Source organism: Salmo salar, chromosome ssa14 (assembly GCF_905237065.1).
Source record: "Salmo salar chromosome ssa14, Ssal_v3.1, whole genome shotgun sequence".
NCBI classification, from domain to species: domain Eukaryota; kingdom Metazoa; phylum Chordata; class Actinopteri; order Salmoniformes; family Salmonidae; genus Salmo; species Salmo salar.
This window is the reverse complement of record NC_059455.1, coordinates 64979000-65003127: the sequence shown is the minus strand read 5'-3', so window position 1 is coordinate 65003127 and position 24128 is coordinate 64979000. Positions and strand designations below refer to the sequence as shown.

General features: G+C 41.8%; 1 protein-coding gene across 1 annotated transcript in view; it reads left to right on the top strand.

Annotated features, from left to right (window-relative positions):
• Positions 1 to 24128, top strand: part of LOC123726588 (uncharacterized) — a 31394-nt gene that overhangs the window by 3854 nt on the left and 3412 nt on the right. Inside the window, exons 3-4 of the mRNA XM_045693689.1 lie at positions 20381 to 20507; positions 21454 to 21642. Of these exons, the coding sequence (XP_045549645.1) occupies positions 20381 to 20507; positions 21454 to 21642 (316 nt within the window). The remainder of the gene's footprint in view (positions 1 to 20380; positions 20508 to 21453; positions 21643 to 24128) is intronic.

The window sequence follows — 24128 nt, the reverse complement described above, 5'->3', positions numbered from 1 at the left end:
TGGAATAAATGCATTATGTTGAAAATTGTGTAATTTAGGCTACACAAAATATGAAATGTGTTATGAAGAAAATCGTGTACTGTTGCCTACACGACAAAAAGGCCTTTCTGATTACAAGTGCACCAGTATCCCAAAGTATTAAGCGAAATCAAGCACAGAAAACAGCATTGGCATTAATAAAACAATTTTTTCACACAAATTAAGTCTCACATAAATGTGTCTTTTCTCAAAAATTCTGTTCTCAAGTCTAAAACAGTACATACAGGCATACAATGACACATTTTAAAACATGGTTAAACAAAGACAACATTTCTGTATATTCATAACGTTTAATTAGCCATAAAGCAGAACCAAAATGAAATATAGACTATCGCGTCTATATGGTTGCTGCAAAGGCTTGTGTGTAGCCTACTGGTTAAATGTGTGTCTTTTCGCACGAATTAAGAAGCACATGAATTCGTGTGTTTTCTCACAAATTGCATTATGTACATGTATGCAAGAATTGAATGTGAGACTGTGTTGCAGCCAATATGTCACGACTGTCGTCGGAATGAGACCAAAGCGCAGCGTGGTATCGTTCCACAATGCATACAATAAACAACAAACCGTGACGAAGAGGTGCTACATGCACTAACTCAAAATAATCTCCCCCAAAACAAAGGTGGGAAAAACAACTTAAATATGATCCCATTTAGAGACAACGATGACCAACTGCCACTAATTGGGGATCATACAAAAAAAACAACATAGTGAAACAGAAACTAGAACCAAACAACATAGAAAAATGAAACTAGAATAAACCCCCCAGTCACACCCTGACCTACTCTACCATAGAAAATAAGAGCTCTCTGTGGTCAGGACGTGACACAATACATGTTTCATCAAGGCATATATGGACATTTAGACATGACAATGATGAATACATATAATTACATATAATAAACTTCCAAAGAGTAAAAAAACAAACATGATAAAACATTTTTTTTTAATGTGAAATGTTCTATAAAATACCCTAGGCACAATTTCTGTAATTTTCTTTTCAACTAAAATAGCATATTTTATGATGTGGTGGTAATGACATTTCCCCTCGGGTAATTATTATATATTTTTTATTTAACCTTTATTTAAATAAGGCAAGCCAGTTAAGAACAAATTCTTATTTACAATGACGGCCTACAGGTATTTGGGGAAACCGATAAAAATCTTTATTCTTGAATAGTATGGTCTCAGCCACTATTAGTGAAAATATTCAGATAGATAAAAAGCAGTTTCAAGAGGTTCCATTTTGAAAAACATTTAACATCCATATTTGCAAAATCAACCATGAACAAAGACATTCACCGTGAAAGTTGATACAGTACATGTAGGCCATTCGTTTATAGCTTATGCGCACCACTTCGTTCAATTTATCCAATCGGTTATTGTTTTTTTTTGCTCAAACCGCGAGCAACACCTGTCAAATTCAGACATTTCTCTCAAAACACAGGAATTTTGATTCTCACGGGACTAGTACTATCAGAAGACCTTGGAGTTCACCAAAAAACAGTAGGTTATTCTGGTTGGAATTGTTACTCAAATGCCATGTATAAATTACTGACATGGAAGATTCGGACGCGACTAAAATTACAGATGTGGTGTTTTGTGCACATAATTACATTTACCGACCCAGAAAAACGAATCCTGTCTGAATATACATGTGTAATCAATTGTTGTAGCTTGTATTCTTCAAACCAACACGGATTTTGATACAATTTTAAAATCTATTCTAAATTGACTGGTTGCCAGTTCAGAAAAAGTAATATTGGTGTGATAGTTGTGAGGGAACTTTCTGTTAAACCTTACTGATGCTTGTGTACTAAAAAATGTTTCCTTAAGCCTAGTTTCTTAGGCATTAAGGTTGGGATTGTTAAAGAAACTAGATCATATGAGATGGAATTGTGCGTGCATTAGTATAGGCCTGTTGTAACTGTTTTGTGTGTGTTGCATGAGAAGGATGTCCCATTATGTTCTTGGGACACAGCCAAGAGCTGACAGGTGAGACCAACGGTTTCCTGTTAGTCTGAAGGGAAAGAACTGGTTCTTCTTAATTAGGGTTGGGTAGGTTACTTTCTAAATGTAATCTGTTAGTTACTAGTTACCTGTCCAAATTGTAATCAGTAACAGAACTTTTGGATTACCCAAACTGAGTAACGTAATCTGATTACATTCAGTTACTTTTAGATTACAACAACATGTACATCACCAATTGAACGACATCTACTGCAGGGTAAATCAATGTTAAAGTTTACATAGCTGGCCATATATGGAGGTAACATTTTACTTTATGGGTAGGTTATGTAGGCTTCTTCTAACCCATCGCTTTCTACTACATATAATAATAATAATAATAATATTCAGTTATATATTTACATTAAAAACCAAAGTCTATCAGAATTCCAGTCATTCCAATAAATGTTATACCCCTTGTCATCAAGGCAAAGGGTGGCTACTTTGAAGAATCTCAAAAATAAAATGTATTTTTATTTGATTAACACTTTTTTGGTTAATACATGATTCCATATGTGTTAATTCATAGTTTTGATGTCTTCACTTTTATTCTATAATGTAGAAAATAGTAAAAATAAAGAAAAACCCCAAATGCTCACTTTCGCTGGCTACTGGCACACTGGAGAAATGTGCTCTTCACGGATGAATCCCGGTTTCTACTGTACTGGGCAGATGTCAACGTTGTCAACAGAGTGCCCCATGGTGGCGGTGGGGTTATGGTATGGGCAGGCATAAGCTATGGACAACAAACACAATTGCATTTTATCAATGGCAAATTGAATGCACAGAGACACAGTGACGGGATCCTGAGGTCCATTGTTGTGCCATTCCTCTGCTGCCATCACCTCATGTTTCCGCATGATAATGCACAGCCCAATGTAGCGAGGATCTGTACACAATTCCTGGAAGTTGAAAATGTCCCAGTTCTTCCATGGCCTGCATACTGTGGTGGCCAATTTCTGCATTACCAAATGAGGAGAGTTACAAACACACCAGTCCGAGTTAAACTACATCTTTAATACTTAAGATACTTTTACAAAAGCACTTGACCTTCAATAATGCACTCTCTGGAATGAACCAGGAAGGTTTCAACACAATGGCTACTGAGATATTTTATAGCAAATATCCACCCCCTTTGACATGACAAACCACAGACATTTAGGAACGGTTCACAAAGAAAGACTGTTTAATTTAGAGAGGAGTATCTACAGCCAGATAGCATTCACTATAAATTATCGTTCAGTTTGGTCCCTAATGACGAGGTTCTAATCTCGTCCCTGGTACTTCATAGAACAAAAACACCATTTAATCCAATGGCATATATCAATTGTCAACTCTAGATACTCCCATCTCAAGCAAAACCCCTTCTTGACCCTACTCCTGGACAAGCTCACTGAGGGGAGTGACCTGCGCACAGACATTGTGGAGACAAATAATTGGTTCCCCATTAATCACGCCATCCCTTCACATGGTTTAAGAATAGGTAAAGACATATTCACATATGAAGACAGTTTCAGTCTGTCATCCTCTCTTGCTGATATTCTGCATAGCAACAGAGACATGTAAAAAACAAGTCTGACCTCTCCCCTCTCTGGACCCCAGGTGACTGAGCCCCAGCTAAGGGAAACGTGCAACTGAAAGACACCAGAGTCCAAAGGACACTTTCTAATGACAAGTACCTCACATAAGCATATTATGCAAATAAAACATCTTAATCATCTATGTTACCCAACTAATTCTGATTCATCCACCACAAAACTCACCAGACATGTCACCCATTGAGAATGTTTGGGATGCTTCCTGCTCCCGCCAATATCCAGCAGCTTCGCAGAGCCATTGAAGAGGAGTGGAACAACATTCCACAATCAACAGCCTGATCAACTCTATGCTTAAGAGATGTCGAGCTGCATGAGGCAAATGGTGGTCACACCAGATACTGACTGGTTTTCTGATCCACACCCTTAACTTAAAAAAAGGTATCTGTTGCCAACAGATGCATACAGTTGAAGTCGGAAGTTTACATACACCTTAGACAAATACATTTAAACTCCGTTTTTCACAATTCCTGACATTTAATCCAAGTAAATATTCCCTGTTTTAGGTCAATTAGGATCACCACTTTATTTTAAGAATGTGAAATGTCAGAATAATAGTAGAGAGAATGATTTATTTCAGCTTTTATTTCTTTCATCACATTCCCAGTGGGTCAGAAGTTTACATACACTCAATTAGTATTTGGTAGCTTTGCCTTTAAATTGTTTAACTTGGGTCCAACGTTTCGGGTAGCCTTCCACAATAAGTTGGGTAAATTTTGTCCCATTCCTCCTGACAGAGCTGGTGTCACTGAGTCAGGTTTGTAGGCCTCCTTGCTCGCACACACTTTTTTAGTTCTGCCCACACATTTTCTATGGGATTGAGGTCAGGGCTTTGTGATGGCCACTCCAATACCTTGACTTTGTTGTCCTTAAGGTATTTTGCCACAACTTTGGAAGTATGCTTGGGGTCATTGTCCATTTGGAAGACCCATTTGTGACCAAGCTTTAACTTCCTGACTGATGTCTTGAGATGTTGCTTCAATATATCCACATCATTTTCATCCCTCATGATGCCATCTATTTTGTGAAGTGCACCAGTCCCTCCTGCAGCAAAGCACCCCCACAACATGATGCTTCCACCCCTCGTGCTTCACGGTTGGGATGGTGTTCTTCGGCTTGCAAGCCTCCCCCATTTTCCTCCAAACATAACGATGTTCATTATGGCCAAACAGTTCTATTTTTGTTTCATCAGACCAGAGGACATTTCTCCAAAAAGTGCCATCTTTGTCCCCATGTGCAGTTGCAAACCGTAGTCTTGCTTTTGTATGGCGGTTTTGGAGCAGTGGCTTCTTCCTTGCTGAGCAGCCTTTCAGTTTATGTCGATATAGGACTCGTTTACTGTGGATATAGATACTTTTGTACCTGTTTCCTCCAGCATCTTCACAAGATCCTTTGCTGTTGTTCTGGGATTGATTTGCACTTTCGCCTCAAAGTATGTTCATCTCTAGGAGACAGAACGCGTCTCCTTCCTGAACAGTATGACGGCTGCGTGGTCCCATGGTGTTTATACTTGCATTCTATTGTTTGTACAGATGAACGTGGTACCTTCAGGCATTTGGAAATTGCTCCCAAGGATGAACCAGACTTGTGGAGGTCTACAATCATTTTCTGAGGTCTTGGCTGATTTCTTTTGATTTTCCTGTGATGTCAAGCAAAGAGGCACTGAGTTTGAAGGTAGGCCTTGAAATACATCCACAGGTACACCTCCATTGATTCAAATTATGTCAATTAGCCTATCGGAAGCTTCTAAAGCCATAACATTTTCTGGAATTTTCCAAGCTGTTTAAATGCACAGTCAACTTAGTTTATGTAAACTTCTGACCCACTGGAAATGTGATACAGTGAAATAATTGGAAAAATGACTTGTGTCATGCACAAAGTAGATGTCCTAACCGACTTGCCAAAACTATAGTTTGTTAACAATAAATTGTGGAGTGGTTGAAAAACGAGTTTAAATGACTCCAACCTAAGTCTATGTAAACTTCTGACTTCAACTGTATCTGTATTCTTCAGGCCATACAAACGCTCCACACCGCGTGGCCGCTGCCACTCTAACCTGGTGGTCCCAGCGCGCACGACCCACGTGGAGTTCCAGGTCTCCGGCAGCCTCTGGAACTGCCGGTCTGCGGCCAACAAGGCTGAGTTCATCTCAGCCTATGCTACCCTCCAGTCCCTAGACTTCCTGGCGCTGACGGAAACATGGATTACCACAGATAACACTGCTACTCCTACTGCTCTCTCCTCGTCTGCCTACGTGTTCTCGCATACCCCTAGAGCATCGAGCCAGCGGGGTGGTGGCACTGGAATCCTCATCTCTCCCAAGTGGACATTCTCTCTTTCTTCCCTGACCCATCTGTCTATCTCCTCATTTGAATTCCATGCTGTCACAGTTACCAGCCCTTTCAAGCTTAACATCCTTATCATTTATCGCCCTCCAGGTTCCCTTGGAGAGTTCATCAATGAGCTTGACGTCTTGATAAGTTCCTTTCCTGAGGATGGCTCACCTCTCACAGTTCTGGGTGACTTTAACCTCCCCACGTCTACCTTTGACTCATTCCTCTCTGCCTCCTTCTTTCCACTCCTCTCCTCTTTTGACCTCACCCTCTCACCTTCCCCCCTACTCACAAGGCAGGCAATACGCTTGACCTCATCTTTACTAGATTACTAGACCTCATCTTCCACTAATCTCATTGCAACTCCCCTCCAAGTCTCCGACCACTACCTTGTATCCTTTTCCCTCTCGCTCTCATCCAACACTTCTCACTCTGCCCCTACTCGGATGGTAATGCGCCGTCCCAACCTTCGCTCTCTCTCTCCCGCTACTCTCTCCTCTTCCATCCTATCATCTCTTCCCTCTGCTCAAACCTTCTCCAACCTATCTCCTGATTCTGCCTCCTCAACCCTCCTCTCTTCCCTCTCTGCATCCTTTGATTTCCTCTGTCCCCTATCCTCCAGGCCGGCTCGGTCCTCCCCTCCTGCTCCGTGGCTCGACGACTCACTGCGAGCTCACAGAACAGGGCTCCGGGCAGCCGAGCGGAAATGGAGGAAAACTCGCCTACCTGCGGACCTGGCATCCTTTCACTCCCTCCTCTCTACATTTTCCTCTTCTGTCTCTGCTGCTAAAGCCACTTTCTACCACTCTAAACTCCAAGCATCTGCCTCTAACCCTAGGAAGCTCTTTGCTACCTTCTCCTCCCCCCCCCCTCCCTCTCTGCGGATGACTTTGTCAACCATTTTGAAAAGAAGGTTGACGACATCCGATCCTCGTTTGCTAAGTCAAACGACACCGCTGGTCCTGCTCACACTGCCCTACCCTGTGCTTTGACCTCTTTCTCCCCTCTCTCTCCAGATGAAATCTTGCGTCTTGTGACGGCCGGCCGCCCAACAACCTGCCCACTTGACCCTATCCCCTCCTCTCTTCTCCAGACCATTTCCGGAGACCTTCTCACCTCGCTCATCAACTCATCCTTGACTGCTGGCTACGTCCCTTCCGTCTTCAAGAGAACGAGAGTTGCACCCCTTCTGAAAAAACCTACACTCGATCCCTCCGATGTCAACAACTACAGACCAGTATCCCTTCTTTCCTTTCTCTCAAACTCTTGAACGTGCGTCCTTGGCCAGCTCTCTTGCTATCTCTCTCAGAATGACCTTCTTGATCCTAATCAGTCAGGTTTCAAGACTTGGCATTCAACTGAGACTGCTCTTCTCTGTGTCACGGAGGCTCTCCGCACTGCTAAAGCTAACTCTCTCTCCTCTGCTCTCATCCTTCTAGACCTATCTGCTGCCTTTGATACTGTGAACCATCAGATCCTCCTCTCCACCCTCTCCGAGCTGGGCATCTCCGGCGTGGCCCACGCCTGGATTGCATCCTACCTGACAGGTCGCTCCTACCAGGTGGCGTGGCGAGAATCTGTCTCCGCACCATGTGCTCGCACCACTGGTGTCCCCCAGGGCTCTGTTCTAGGCCCTCTCCTATTCTCGCTATACACCAAGTCACTTGGCTCTGTCATATCCTCACATGGTCTCTCATATCATTGCTATGCAGATGACACACAATTAATCTTCTCCTTTCCCCCTTCTGACAACCAGGTGGCAAATCGCATCTCTGCATGTCTGGCAGACATATCAGTGTGGATGACGGATCACCACCTCAAGCTGAACCTCGGCAAGACGGAGCTGCTCTTCCTCCCGGGGAAGGACTGCCCGTTCCATGATCTCGCCATCACGGTTGACAACTCCCTTGTGTCCTCCTCCCAGAGTGCTAAGAGCCTCGGCGTGACCCTGGACAACACCCTGTCGTTCTCCACTAACATCATGGCGGTGACCCGATCCTGTAGGTTCATGCTCTACAACATTCGCAGAGTACGACCCTGCCTCACACAGGAAGCGGCGCAGGTCCTAATCCAGGCACTTGTCATCTCCCGTCTGGATTACTGCAACTCGTTGTTGGCTGGGCTCCCTGCCTGTGCCATTAAACCCTACAACTCATCCAGAACGCCGCAGCCCGTCTGGTGTTCAACCTTCCCAAGTTCTCTCACGTCACCCCGCTCCTCCGCTCTCTCCACTGGCTTCCAGTCGAAGCTCGCATCCGCTACAAGACCATGGTGCTTGCCTACGGAGCTGTGAGGGGAACGGCACCTCCGTACCTTCAGGCTCTGATCAGGCCCTACACCCAAACAAGGGCACTGCGTTCATCCACCTCTGGCCTGCTCGCCTCCCTACCTCTGAGGAAGCACAGTTCCCGCTCTGCCCAGTCAAAACTGTTCGCCGCTCTGGCACCCCAATGGTGGAACAAGCTCCCTCACGACGCCAGGACAGCGGAGTGAATCACCACCTTCCGGAGACACCTGAAACCCCACCTCTTTAAGGAATACCTGGGATAGGATAAAGTAATCCTTCTAACCCCCCCCCTTAAAAGATTCAGATGCACTATTGTAAAGTGGTTGTTCCACTGGATATCATAAGGTGAATGCACCAATTTGTAAGTCGCTCTGGATAAGAGCGTCTGCTAAATGACTTAAATGTAAATGTAAAATGTAAATGTATTCCCAGTCATGTGAAATCCATAGATTAGGTCCTAATGAATTTACTTCAGCTGACTGATTTTCTTATATGAACTGTAATTCAGTAACGTCTTTGAAATTGTTGTATGTTGCGTTTTATATTTTTGTTCAGTGTATGGCATGTAATGCCAATGCAGCCATAGGCCTACAGCAGTGGTTCCCAACTCCAGTCCTTGAGTCCCCCCACGCAGGCATACATTTTTGTTGTAGCCCCGGACAAACATAGCTGATTCAACTTACAGTGCATTCGGAAAGTATTCAGATCCCTTCACTTTTCCACATTTTGTTCCATTACAGCCTTATTCTAAAATGTATTAAATTGTTTTGTATTCTCATTAATCTACACCCAATACCCCAGAATGTCAAAACAAATACAGGTTTTTAGACATTTTTGCAAATGTTTTAAAAATGTAAAAAACTGAAATATTACATTTACATAAGTATTCAGACCCTTTACTCAGTACTTTGTTGAAGCACCTTTGGCAGCGATTACAGCCTCGAGTCTTCTTGGGTATGATGCTACAAGCTTGGCACACCTGTATTTGGGGAGTTTCTCCCATTCTTCTCTGCAGATGCTCTCAAGCTGTCAGGTTGGATGGTGAGCGTTGCTGCACAGCAATTTTCAGGTCTCTCCAGAGATGTTCGATTGGGTTCAATTCCGGGCTCTGGCTGGGCAACTCAAGGCCATACAGAGACTTGAACCGAAGCCACTCCTGCATTGTCTTGGCTGTGTGCTTAAAGTCGTTGTCCCGTTTGAAGGTGAACCTTCGCTCCAGTCTGAGGTCCTGAGCGCTCTGGAGCAGGTTTTCATCAAGGATCTCACTGTACTTTGCTCCATTTATCTTTCCCTCGATCCTGACTAGTCTCCCAGTCCCTGCTGCTGAAAAACATCCCCACAGCATGATGCTGCCACCACCATGCTTCACCGTAGAGATGGTGCCAGGTTTCCTCTAGACGTTAAGCTTGGCATTCAGGCCAAAGTGTTAAATCTTTGTTTCATCAGACCAGAGGACCTTGTTTCTCATGGTCTGAGAGTCTTTTAGGTGCCTTTTGTCAAAGTCAAAGCGAGCTGTCATATGCCTTTTACTGAGGAGTGGCTTCCGTCTGGCCACTCTACCATAATGGCGTGATTGGTGGAGTGCTGCAGAGATGGTAGTCCTTCTGGAAGGTTCTCCCATCTCCACAGAGGAACTCTGAAGCTCTTGTCAGAGTGACCATTGGGTTCTTGGGCATCTCCCTGACCAAGGTCCTTCTCCCCCGATTGCTCAGCTTGGCCGGGTGGCCAGCTCTAGGAAGAGTCTTGGTGGTTCCAAACTTCTTCCATTTAAGAATGATGTAGGCCACATTTCTCTTGCAAACCTTCAATGCTGCAGAAATGTTTTGGTACCCTTCCTCAGATCTGCACCTTGACACAATCCTGTCTCGGAGCTCTACGGACAATTCCTTCGACCACATGGCTTGGTTTTTGCTCTGACATGCACTGTCAAGTGTGGAACCTTATATAGACAGGTGTATGCCTTACCAAATCATGTCCAATCATTTGAATTTACCACAGGTGGACTCCAATCAAGTTGTAGAAACATCAAGGATGATCAATGGAAACAGGATGCACCTGAGCTCAATTACGAGTCTCATAGCAAAAGGTCTGAATACTTATGTAAATAAGGTATTTCTGTTTTAAATAAATGTACAAAAATGGCTAAACCTGTTTTCACTTTGTCATTATGGTGTATTGTGTGTAGATAGATGCATTCAAAAAAAATCTATATTAACATAACAAAATGTGGAAAAAGTCAAGCGGTCTGAAGGCGCTCTACTCAAATGGCACAACAGAATTATTCAGATTGATCAAAGCACAGCATATGACAACCATCTCATATAACTGAGGGATGTCTCCTTTCATATCTGAAAACGGACAAAGTAGTAGGAGTAGAAACTAATGCTGCTGCAGCTTTGCTCATCTTCTCAGTGGGAATCCAGTCGACATGGGTCTTGGCAGCTGGTGAACCTACAGTAGTGCATAAACAAATGAAAAGCACACCCGATGTTAGAATAGCACTTTTCGGGTCACCTATTCCATCAGGGCTCTTAATTGTTTGGTTGTGTTTAATTCAGGTGTTTTAGTGTCATATAAATATTACATCTATGGTTGGGCTGGAACAACTAATTAGACAACCTGCTCTGTTAACTATCCCATTAAGGTCTTTGTCTTATGCTGTAATCTCCATACATTTTCCATCCTCTCATGAATAAAGTTCTCAACAAATTATCATTGGGTTATCTTATGAATGAATGATAATCATTGGAGGTTTTTTGGACAATAATGTCCTCCAGGCTATATGGACGTACAATTTGTACAATTTGCATCTCCCCTTTTCATGGTCATAGATAGAAGGGATCCAGCTTTTGTCAAATTAACATCATATTTGACATTTAGTAGCAGATGAGAATTTAAGCTACATGTTAGTAGAATTAGGTTAAGGATAGGAAAAGGGTAAGTCTTAGCTAAAATGCAAAGAAAAAAAAAAACTTTTGATATTAATTTGACAAAATGTGGAGCCCTTTTTGCCAAGGCTCATTTACATAGGCCTAGACTACATGGTTGCGTTCAAGACAATGTTGTTTTTATTGTTGTCAGCCTAGGCTACCATCGTATTAAAGAAGATTCTGCTAATGTCTCCAGTCATATAAAGTGTAGTAGAATTGTATGTCACGTTTATCAAAGGCCACATTTTTCCTGTGCAAAGGAAAGAAACGTCTCTGATATAGCCTATAAACCTATGCCACTATGTGCTCATTAATAACCAAAATTTATCCAATCTACTCACCACATTAGGAATAGTAGGCTTACATTAGTCTGCAAATGGTATGACAGAGGCATGCAATCATCCTGTTATAAATGTGGATTTTTATGGTGAAATATAGCTTCCCCAAAACTTAAAACTCACGCGACACATGCGAATTGTATAGACTACAAGCTATCTAGCTAATTTAGTGTTGTTAACACCTGGTTAGTAGAAAAGCTAAACTAAACTCTAAATCGATTAGTCTTGATTTACCAGTGATGTAATGATCGTAGCAGACCTTGTACTGACAGCTGTCTGGGTTCTGGTCTTTACGGGCAGAAATGTTTCTTCGCCTTTCTTACAGCTCTCCAGTCTCATCTCATTGGTGTCACCAATGGTGTTTTTCATCTTCTTCTATGATATCATGGCGGTCCGCAGACAATTGTTTAAGTGCATGCTGCTACCTACTGTGCTGGAATGTATGATAATTCTGTACTACCATGAAATTCTAAACCAATTAAATCCCTAACTTCTACTACACCCTCCCCCCAAAACCCCTCCCCAACCCCATTAAACTTTATATCATGCTGAAATACTCTCCCTTAGGATTGTTCAGCATGTCAACAACATTTCAATAGTAACATCTGTTACCCCCAATATCTCTTTTGCTGTCTCCACAATAACCTTTATCCTGGCATTTCTGCTTTCCACAACCCGAGTCGTATTGATAACCTTACCAATAAAAGCTATATAGTCAACTTTATTCATTATCAAAGTGTCCTTTGACACCACACATTCATAACAAGATTTCTTAACAGGCCTCGAAACCACGCCAGGTCCATCAGAAGCACCAGCCCAGACAGTAGGTCCACTTACTACATGTACATCCATGTAAGCTCCATCAGTCCAAACTGTAGTTCTACCAATTTGCTTTACGGTCTTTGCATACGATACATCATGACTGATCCTATATCTCTCAGTAGAGATCGACCGATTAATCGGCAGGGCCGATTTCAAGATTTCATAACAATCGGTAATATGCATTTTTGGACGCCGATTATGGCCGATTACATTGCATTCCATGAGGAAACTGCGTGGCAGGCTGACCAGATGTTACGCAAGTGCAGCAAGGAGCCAAGGTAAGTTGCTAGCTAGCATTTAAACTTATCTTATAAAAAACAATCAATCTTCACATAATCACTAGTTAACTACACATGGTTGATGATATTACTAGGTTAACTAGCTTGTCCTGCATTGCATATAGTCACTGCGGTGCCTGTTCATTTTTTATCGAATCCTACTTCGCCAGCCTAACTTTGCCAAATGGGGGATGATTTAACAAAAGCGCATTCGCGAAAAAAGCACAATCATTGTATGAATGTACCTAACCATAAACATCAATGCCTTTCTTAAAATCAATACACAGAAGTATATTTTTTTAAATCTGCATATTTAGTTAAATGAAATTCATGTTAGCAGGCAATATTAAACTAGGGAAATTGTGTCACTTGCGTTCATTGCTTGCAGAGTCAGGGTATATGCAACAGTTTGGGCAGCCTGGCTCGTTGCGAACTAATTTGCCAGCATTTTACATAATTATGACATAACATTGAAGCTTGTGCAATGTTACAGCAATATTTAGACTTAGGGTTGCCGCCCGTTCGATAAAATTCGGAACAGTTCCGTCTTTCACTGAAAGAATAAACGTTTTGTTTTCGAAATGACAGTGTCCGGATTTGACCATATTAATGACCAACGGCTCGAATTTCTGTGTTTATTATATGTGGCAAACCTCTTCAAAGTTAGGAGCGTTTGTCACAAATTAAGTGGGAAACTGTCACCAAAGTCAGCACAGAATGAAAGTTATTTCGAACATGACAGTACCTGTGGGTTTGTTAATCTGTCCTGGTCCACCCAGGCCGCAGGTAAGGTCAAGGATAGCAGGGTTCGGTACACAAATCTGGTTCTCGGTAGGTCCAGGTCTAAACGCCAACAGGTAAGTCCAAAACAGTCCAGCTCGTACACGGTAAATCCAGCCAATGTAGATTGTCTCTTTCTCTATGGTTCATAGATCCTTCCCGCCCTCTCTCTCTCTTCCTGGTTTTTCTTGACCCTTTATCTGTGGGTCGGCTCCACCTTCTGAGGGTTCCCCTTGCTTCTGGGAATTGTAGATTTGGCAGTCGGCCATTTGGTGATCTGTAGTTCTGATCGGGGTGGCCATTTTAGTGATCGGGCAGAGCCCGTTTATTAGTTCTGCCCTCACATATCTGCCATTTATCACTCGACCCCCTTCTTTGCCACACATCTCCCCCCTAGATCTGACCCCCTAGGTCGGGCTACCGCAGCAAAATATGTGTGCATGCGGGATAACCCATCCACATTTCCCATTTCCTTTCCTGCTCTGTGTTTCAAGTCAAAGTGAAACGGTTGGAGACTCAAAAACCACCGCATCACCCGAGCATTCTTCCCTTTAGCCCTATGCATCCAGGTGAGTGGTGCATGGTCACTGATGAGGGTGAAGTGGCGCCCCAGCAGGTAGTATTTCAGGCTTTCCAGAGCCCACTTTACTGCCAGCGCCTCTTCCTCAACAACTGAGTAGTTGGTTTCCCGTGGTTCCAGCTTCCTGCATAAAAACAGGATGGGGTGTTCCACCCCTTCTACCTCTTGGGACAGCACTGCTCCCAAGCCGACCTCTGAGGCATCCGTCTGAACCACAAACTCTCTCTCAAAGTCTGGTACCACCAGCACTGGATTACAGCAGATGGCCTCCTGTAATGTCCTAAATGCTTTGGTTGCCCTTTCATCCCACTTGACCATGTTTGGCCCTCTGGCTCTAGTCATGTCGGTGAGTGGGGCGGCCACTGTCGCATAACTTGGGATGAACTTCCGGTAGTACCCGGTCAGCCCTAGGAAGGCTCGAACCTTCTTCTTATTTACTGGTTTCGGCCATTCTCTAAGTGCCTCCACCTTCTTACGTTAGGGTTTGATTAATCCTCTTCCCACTGTGTATCCCAGATACTCCGTTTCCTCCACAGAAAATAACTGTGGTGATGAATCAACTAGTTTTAGGCACAGTTGTCATGCAGTTTGAGGTAGCCACATGGCTGTTGTCGTCGGGAGAATTAAAGCGTTGGTCGTCCAACATGGCTGCCAGGAAGCGGAACATTCCAATTAAATTAAAAGGGCATTAAATTGTAACATATAGTCCATAAACCAGGTGTCACGGTTGTCATCTGGAATGGAGGACCAAAACGCAGCAGGAATGTGGATGCTCATCTTGTAGTTTATTTTAACTAAAAAAGAACACCAAAATAACAAACAGACTATCACCAAAACAGTCTTGTCATGTATAGACACACAAAACAAGAGACAATCTCCCACAACACTAAACCAAACAATTACCCATATATAGGACTCTCAATCAGAGGCAACGAGAAAGCACCTGAATCCAATTGAGAGTCCAACCCCCCATCAACCTAAACATAGACATACAACAAACCAGAAAGAACATAACCCGGAAATAATAAATCAAATGCCCTACTAAATAAACCACCACCCCGAACCACAAAAAAACAAATACCCTCTGCCACGTCCTGACCAAACTACAATAACAAATAACCGTTATACTGGTCAGGACGTGACACCAGGTCCCCAAATAGTGGCTATGAGCCCAAGAGTGTCCTGAAATGTCATCAGCTTCCGGAATGGGGCTTATTGATAAAGATGAATAAGTTGTTTTAGTCTACAGTACACAGCAGTTACTGACCAAGCTAACTAGGGAGCTAGGGAGATATACTTGTTAAAAGGTTTTCATAAATGTGGCAGCTTTCAATTTATATGTAAATCATGAGTTGTGCAATCAAAGTGGTGTAAGCTATGCCTGGAGGACCATGAATTGCTGTAAAGTAGTGAATACATTGCATTAAATGTGCCCCCCCCAATCCATGTGGAATCCATGTGGAAACTGAAAGGATTATCCAGAGTGACAGGAATCAGGCAATAGACACGGTCTACTTCATAATAATGTGACTGTACTATGTGATGTTTGCCCTTCTTTTGAACAACTGAATAATGAACGCTCTTTCACTTTCGTTTAGTGTTTATAAGCCACTGCTGCAGCAGGTTTTGTTGGATTGTAACATTTATTCTTTTTTGGGACTCACACATGTACAGTACTCAAACCTGCTCTGAGTGTGTCTGTTCTCCCTCCGCTCTTGAAGAATACAGAAGGCCTTATGTGTCATTAAGACAATCAAAGCTGTAGCTGTTGTGTGTATTGAAATAACTCCCTCACCCTGGACCCTTCTGTATGTACAAGACTGTGTCTCTGGTCTGATCCCAAACCAATTCCATGCCACTATCCATAGGACCTTGTTGACATGTGTTGGAATTGTTGTTATTTTGTGTTTTCTTGACTTTTCATTAAACAATTAAGATTCTCTCACAAAGTTTCAAACTATCTTTTACATGGTACCATTTTCTAATCAGTTAATTGAGGCAAAAGAAGATGGAAAAATACAAGCAATCCAATACTTGAGTAGCCTGAAATCCAACCTAGGCTAGATATTGTGGGGAAAATGAACAATTGATTACAAACCATATAAGACACAGGCTACGTGTGGCCATATTCTTAACCTGAGTGCTATTTTAGACAAATATAAACTGATATTTGATGCTTTATCTGTCATGCGGAGTGGAACAGGTGAACCCAAGAGCAGTCTCAGACGAGGAGACTGGGATGAGGTAACCGAGGTATTTATTGAAACACTGGGGGAGATTGAGTGCAGGCCAGGGGAAGCTCGGGCGGGATGCTGGAAACCAGGTGCGAAAGCTGAGGCTGGAGCGAGAGGTGTGAGGACAGGGTAAGCAGGTCTGGAGGGGAATCCAAGAGAGCGTAGAGTGTGGAATCCAGGACTGACGAGATGTCGGACTGGAGACAGGGACCAGAGTCAGAGCGGGCAGAACTATAGCGGAGAGGAAAACAGCGTTATTAGGGGAAACAGGCACGATAGGACAACAGGAACAAACGGCTAGAAACATGGACTGACTGAGCAGAGATTACAATCTGGCAGTGTGGAAGTGGCAGGACTGAGTATTTGTAGAGGTCTTGATTATGGAACAGGTTGCAGCTGGTGGGGATGTGCTCTGACTCCAGCACACCTGTCTCCGACCACACACACACACACACACACACACACACAAAGAGAGGGAGAGACCGCTGGGAAGTGGCGGCAAGTCAAGGAGACACTGGATGAGCATTAGAGGGCGTGGCAGGAGCAGATGTGACATTATGAAAGTATACAGCCTAATATTTCCAAAACCGTATAGCAATCGAGAATCAATTCACTCTTAGATGGAGCCTTGGACTTCTTTGGCTGCTTCAGCCAGTTCGCCTCTGGAGTTCATCTAGGGCTTGTCACACTGCTGCATACCTTAGAGGTGAGCATGCCAATAATTTATTTGTAACTAATGGGGATGTAATGTCATGCCATGGGAGGGTTTCTGGGGGAAATCCTTACCTCTCTTTATTTCCTTATTATTTATCACTGCTACCTTTTGATGCGGGTGGGTATAGTAGTAATAAAAATAACTTTATTAGACAATGGAGTGATTTCTTACTGAGATAGGTGTATATAACGAGTTACAGTAATCTAGGCGTGAGGAAATAAAAACATGTAAACTCAGCAAAAAAAGAAAAGTCCTCATACTGTCAACTGCGTTTATTTTCAGCAAACTTAACATGTGCAAATATTTGTATGAACATAACAAGATTCAGCAACTGAGACATAATCTGAACAAGTTCCACAGACATGTGAAATGGAATAATGCGTCCCTGAACACAGGGGGGATCAGTCAAAAGTATCAGTCAGTATCTGGTGTGGCCACCAGCTGCATCCTCCTCATGGACTGCACCAGATTTGCCAGTTCTTGCTGTGAGATGTTACCCCACTCTTCCACCAAGGCACCTGCAAGTTCCCGGGCATTTCGGGGGGAATGGCCCTAGCCCTCACCCTCCGATCCAACAGGTCCCAGACGTGCTCAATGGGATTGAGATCCGGGCTCTTCGCTGGCCATTGCAGAACACTAACATTCCTGTCTTGCAGGAAATCATGTATAGAATGAGCAGTATGGCTGGTTGCATTGTCATGCTAGAGGGTCATGTCAGGATGAGCCTGCAGGAAGGGTACCACATGAGGGAGGAGGATGTCTTCCTGTAACGCACAGTGTTGAGATTGCCTGCAGTGACAACAAGCTCAGTCCGATGATGCTGTGACACACCGCCTCACACCATGATGGACCCTCCACCTCCAAATCGATCTCGCTCCAGAGTACAGGTCTCGGTGTAACGCTCATTCCTTTGACGATAAACGTGAATCCAACCATCACCCCTGGTGAGACAAAACCGCGACTCGTCAGTGAAGAGCACTTTTTGCAGTCTTGTCTGGTCCAGCGACTGTGGGGTTGTGCCCATAGGTGACGTTGCTGCCGGTGATGTCTGGTGAGGACCTGCCTTACAACAGGCCTACAAGCCCTCAGTCCAGCCTCTCTCAGCCTATTGCGGACAGTCTGAGCACTGGTGAAGGGATTGTGCGTTCCTGGTGTAACTCGGGCAGTTGTTGTTGCCGTCCTGTACCTGTCCCGCAGGTGTGATGTTCGGATGTACCGATCCTGTGCAGGTGTTGTTACACGTGGTCTGCCACTGCGAGGACAATTAGCTGTCTGTCCTGTCTCCCTGTAGCGCAGTCTTAGGCGTCTGACATTACGGACATTGCAATTTATTGCCCTGGCCACATCTGCAGTCCTCATGCCTCCTTGCAGAATGCATAAAGCACTTTTACTCAGATGAGCAGGGACCCTGTGCATCTTTTTTTGGGGTGTTTTCAGAGTCAGTAGAAAGGTTTCTTTAGTGTCCTAAATTTTATAACTGTGACCTTATTTGCATACCGTATGTAACCTGTTAGTATCTTAACGACCGTTCCACAGGTGCATGTTCATTAATTGTTTATGGTTCATTGAACAAGCATGGGGAACAGTGTTTAAACCTTTTACAATGAAGATCTGTGAAGTTATTTGGACTTTTATGAAATTTCTTTGAAAGACAGGGTCCTGAAAAAGGGACGTGTCTTTTTTTGCTGAGTTTAGAAGTTTCTCCAGATCAGTGACTGAGATAAAAGACTTGACTTTAGCTATATTTCTTGGATAATTAAAGCAGGACTGGAAAACCTTTTTTATATGCAGCTTTTGCTCAGGGTCAAAGAAGACAATACGGTTTCTGCTCATAGGCTTTACATTTGTGGAGAAATTACCAAGGTTATCTACAATCTGAGTTTTAGCAAGGTGGGGGCCAAATGCAACAACACCAGATTTTTATCATTGAGCAAAAGAAAATAGTCAGACATCCAACATTTGATGTCAGAAAGACACTTGTGAAGGGCAGCTACGCTAGCTTGGTCACTGGGTCTGATTGGGAAACAGAGCTGTGTTATCCGCATAGCAGTGAACCTGAAAGTTATGATTGCGGATGACGTCACCAAGGTGAAGCATATTAATTGATAACATTTTTGACATGCGTTTTTCTCGATTTTTTTGTTGTTATTCTGTCTCTCACTGTTGAAATAAACCTACCATTAAAATGATAGACTGATCATTTCTTTGTCAGTGGGCAAACGTAAAAAATCAGCAGGGGATCAAAAACTTTTTCCCTTACTGTACCATAATGGGGAAACCACAATGTGAACGTTGTTTTCTGCCACATATACACTTCTAGGAATTGTTGATGAGACATTCCACTCATTCCACTCTTCTGTCTTAAGTACTGGGAAACGGACCGCACGTGTCGTTACTCACGCACTAACATTCTACTCAGTGGAATGCTTTGATTGTCAAGGAAGATTATGAGCAGGTATGATGATGATACTGATCAGGGTTCATAGAGAAGCTGCTTCATCTGTTATCAAGAAATACTAATTTGGTTTATTTATCCTAAATCATCCCATTGAGATTAAAAACTCTATTTATGGGAGACGTGACAAGATAGCATCACATCTTTACAATAAGCAATTGTGGTGGTGCACTCCAATGGGTAAAAACTGTGAGGCCATGGAGACATGGTAACTCTTTGAAAAGGGTAGGCTATGACTGTCAGAAAACAGACAAATGACTACCAAACAAACACCAATGCATTTCGGCTGACTTCACCAGGGGGGAAAGGTTTGAATACCTGGTGTAGGCAGATACCAAGCCAAAACATGTTGGTGTTTGTTATCCATGTTGTTTAGATTTCTACTGAAATGCCAGGACAATAAAGACTTAATAAATCAACAAGTTGATCCCTCCATTTTCTTCAAGATTGCATTGATATGAAAAATAAGCCCCAGGATAAATTGTTCTACTTGTTTCGATAGACAAATGGTGCCTATCATCCCTTTTGTTTTCAATGTTGGCCATCATCCCTTTTGTTTTAAATGGTGGCTAACCCTACCACTTAACTCCATGCACCTGACTCATATCCTAACCTCACCTAAACCTCTCCCCTCAGTAATTAACAAGGAAGTTGGCAAAGTTCAGCTGAATCTTCCTTCAACCTACCTGATTATATGCACATTTCTACCCACACCCTGACTGCACTATAAATATAAGCCAGGAGGGTTATAATGTACGCATACATACAAACAGCTCAAATACGGATAGGATGAATATAGACAAAGAGCATGTTATCAGGTAATTCACCATAGTACCAATTGTTTTACTCTGCTAAATTGATGCTCTATCTAAATGTAATTTGTGATTTTAAGAAAGTATCAAGTTTAAGTAGGCTAAATTTTGAGTTAAATAATTATTCCATCACCACAGTTAATTTTCAACATTCACTTTTCTCTCTGCCTTTTAGGAGATCTTGGGACGTGGGAAAAGATGTCCCTGTCATCCAGAATGAACAGACATCCCAAAAACTTCTGCAATGGCTTTTCTTCTTTATTGTTGCCCTTCTTGTATTTGCTCTTGGCATATTTAGTAAGGTAAGATGTTTTGGTTTAAGGAAGGATATTTGTTTGCAACTACAAAACTATTCGTAAAACTTTACGTTTAAGGAGCCACTGATTGATTTTATTTGCCAGTAAAAAAAATACATTTACACACAGAAAAAGCATTTTAAAAACATGACAGTGATACCACAGTGCTTGTTACAAAATGTATTACATACATACTTTAAATAGATACATTACATAGATACAGATATGAAAAGGGTTCAATTGTTCAATCATAGACAGCTTTTGACATTTAAAAAAAATGAAGTTATGGTCAGAAAAACTTTACATTGCTGTGGTAGTTTGTGCCACTCAAAAGCACCAGTATATAAAAAATGTGTTTTTACCTCAGTCATTATCAGTCTCTGGCTCTGGTGTTGAACTGGTGGACATCTCTAATAAAAGTAATTGGATAAGTACGTGGGCGCTGAGTCAGTAATAATTGTGTACCATACCAAGTTGGATTAATACATCCCTTATCTCTACCGACAGCCAGCCAGCCTAGATGATTAAAACGCTTGACCTGCTGATGATGGAATTGTCATTTGGGGTGTTTGTCAAGAGTGAGCTGTGATGTGCTAAAGCATAACTTTTTGTAAATTATTCATAAACTACGTATTAACTAAATAATAACTGGCTATACTTATAAAGCGGTCTCACAGATATGTCTACACACCACACACACACACGCACACGGAATCTATCCACCTTATTTTATTTAACCTTTATTTTCACAGGGAAGTCCCCATTGAGACCATGTCTCTTTTGCAGTGGAGCCCTGCTTCACGCAATCTTGTCAGATTACATTACAGATTACAAAACTGTGTATTTATTATCTTTGTACATGTTTTTTTAACAACTAATTTGAGTCGTAAATATCAAGTCTTGAAGACTTACCGATATTATCCCAATTTCACATCTCTATTATTTTTTGCAGGGATCCTTTCTGCTCCTGATAACACTGTCAAGTAACGCCACCAATACAGTCCCAGCTGACCAAAAGCCATGCGCCCTCCTCAGTGTCAGCTGTGCTGTGATTGGACCAAGTGTCTTGCTCCTCATTAAAAGCCTGTGGAAAATATTCTTCAAAGACTCAGAGAAACCATCAATGAAGACGATTGTGTGGGTAAGCACCAGGTGTTCAAAAATGACATGATTTATTATTGTTCCCCTAGATGACGTATCAGGGACAGATCTGCTAACTTGTTTTGTCTAGGTGAGCAGTGGGAACGTAGATTGAGCCAGGTTCACGTCATTTAGCTTGGGAATGAGGATTAGATGCTTCAGGGGAGTGGGGAGCGTAGGAAAACGTTGCTCTTTTAAAGCTAAAGGGATAGTGTGCTGGGTTTTTACCGCTATCTTAATCATTTTCTTACCTTGAGAGAAGTTTTGTTTGTCCGTGTGCTTTTGTAAATGGCTTTAGGATTACATTTGTATGTTAAAATACTGATAATTAGTGAAAACACTGTCGTCAATGAAGTTTCAGCTTAAAATGACAATTCATAGTATGTTATGAAAAGGGAACAGCATCGGAGGGATAACATCTCCAGCCCTGTCATAAACAAATGTAAGAGTCTAAGCTGTTTTAAGATGGTCATACCATGGATCATTTAGCTATTTGATTTAGATTTTTAGGACCCCTTTAGGCATAAATATATATATATATATATAAAAAAATATTTGATAAAATATTGAATTTGGCCTTTACTACAATAGCCAATATAAATACATTGAATAACATATTCATAAATGGCAACAACAACAAAAATGAATCACAAGGAACAAGGTTTTGAAGTGTCTGACCTATATCTAGGAGAAACATATAAGCTCCAGTATCTCAAATATCGGGACACCAGGCCTGGTTTTCATAGCTTATTTTGAAAAGGCTTTTGATAAAGTACAACTGGAGTTTATATATAAATGCCTAGAATATTTCAATTTTGGGGAATCTCTTATAAAATGGGTTAAAGTTATGTATAGTAACCCTAGGTGTAAAATAGTAAATAATTACAAATCGTGGCTTAAAAACGAAGGTGTCATTGTACACTGATGACTCATGTTTTCTTTTAAAACCACAATTAGAATCTCTCCACGGCCTCATAGAGGATCTAGATACTTTTGCTATCCTCTCTGGATTAAAACCAAATTATGATAAGTATTGGATCACAAAAAATTCACATTTTACATGACCATGTAGTTTACCAATTAAATGGTCTGACGAGATGTGGACATACTCGGTATACAAATCCCAAAATAAATAAATGATCTCACTCCAATACATTTTTATAGAAAGTTAGCAAAAATAGATAAGATCTTGCTACCATGGAAAGGAAAATACCTGTCTATTTGTGGAAAAATCACCCTGATTAACTCTTTAAGTCATATCACAGTTTACCTATTTGCTTATGGTTTTGCCTACACCTAGTGGCCTGCTTTTTAAATTATATGAACAAAAAATATTCAATTTTATTTGGAACAGCAAGCCAGACAAAATTAAAAGGGACTATTTATATAACGAATATTTCTTCAGAGGGCAGAAATGATTAAATATTAAAGCATTAGACCTCTCACTAAAGACATCAGTCATACAAAGGTTATACTTAAATCCAAACTGGTTCTCTAGTAAATTGGTAGGAATATCTCATTCTATGTTCAAGAATGGTCTTTTTCCCTTTATTCAGATTACACCTGCTCACTTTCGGTTGTTTGAAAAGGAAATCATCTTCAAAATATCGTTATTTTTTAAACAAGCCTTAGAAAGTTGGTTGCAATTTCAGTTTAATCCACTTGAAAAGGCAGAACAAATAATACAACAAATCTTGTGGTTAAACTCAAATATACTAATAATACACTAAATAAAAAAATAAAAGGTATAACTTTAGTGAATGATATCATAAATAGGACTGATGGAGTTATGTCACACATGCAGCTAACACAGACATATGGAAATGTCTGCTTGACCCAAAATTACAGCCAATTAATTGCAGCATTACCACAAAAAGTAGAAGGGGAAAAAAGTAAGAAACTTGTATGTCGGCCCTGTATTTACATTTTAGTCATATAGCAGACGCTCTTATCCAGAGCGACTTACAGTAGTGAATGCATACATTTCATACATTTTTTCTCCATACTGGTCCCCCGTGGGAAATCGAACCCACAACCCTGGCGTTGCAAACACCATGCTCTACCAACTGAGCTACACGGGTATTAAAGAACATAAATGGTTAAAGAAAAGTGTGATAAATAAAAACATATACCAATTTAATTTAAGTACCAAAAACTGACAGCTGTGCCATATAAATTGCAAAATAGTTGGGAAAAGATTTTCGATGTACCCATTCCATGGCACATGTTTTATAAATTGATACGCAAAACAACGCCAGATTCAAAACTTCACATTTTTCAATTTAAATTACTATAGAAAATTCTTGCAAGCAATAGAATGTAATATATATGGGGGATACAATCTTCCCAGCTCTGCAGATTTTGCTGTGAGGAGGCAGAGTCATTAGATCATTTATTTTGGTATTGTCCATATGTAGCTTGTTTTTGGTCATCCCTGTGGCTCAGTTGGAAGAGCATGGTTGTGGGTTCAATTCCCACGGGGGGCCA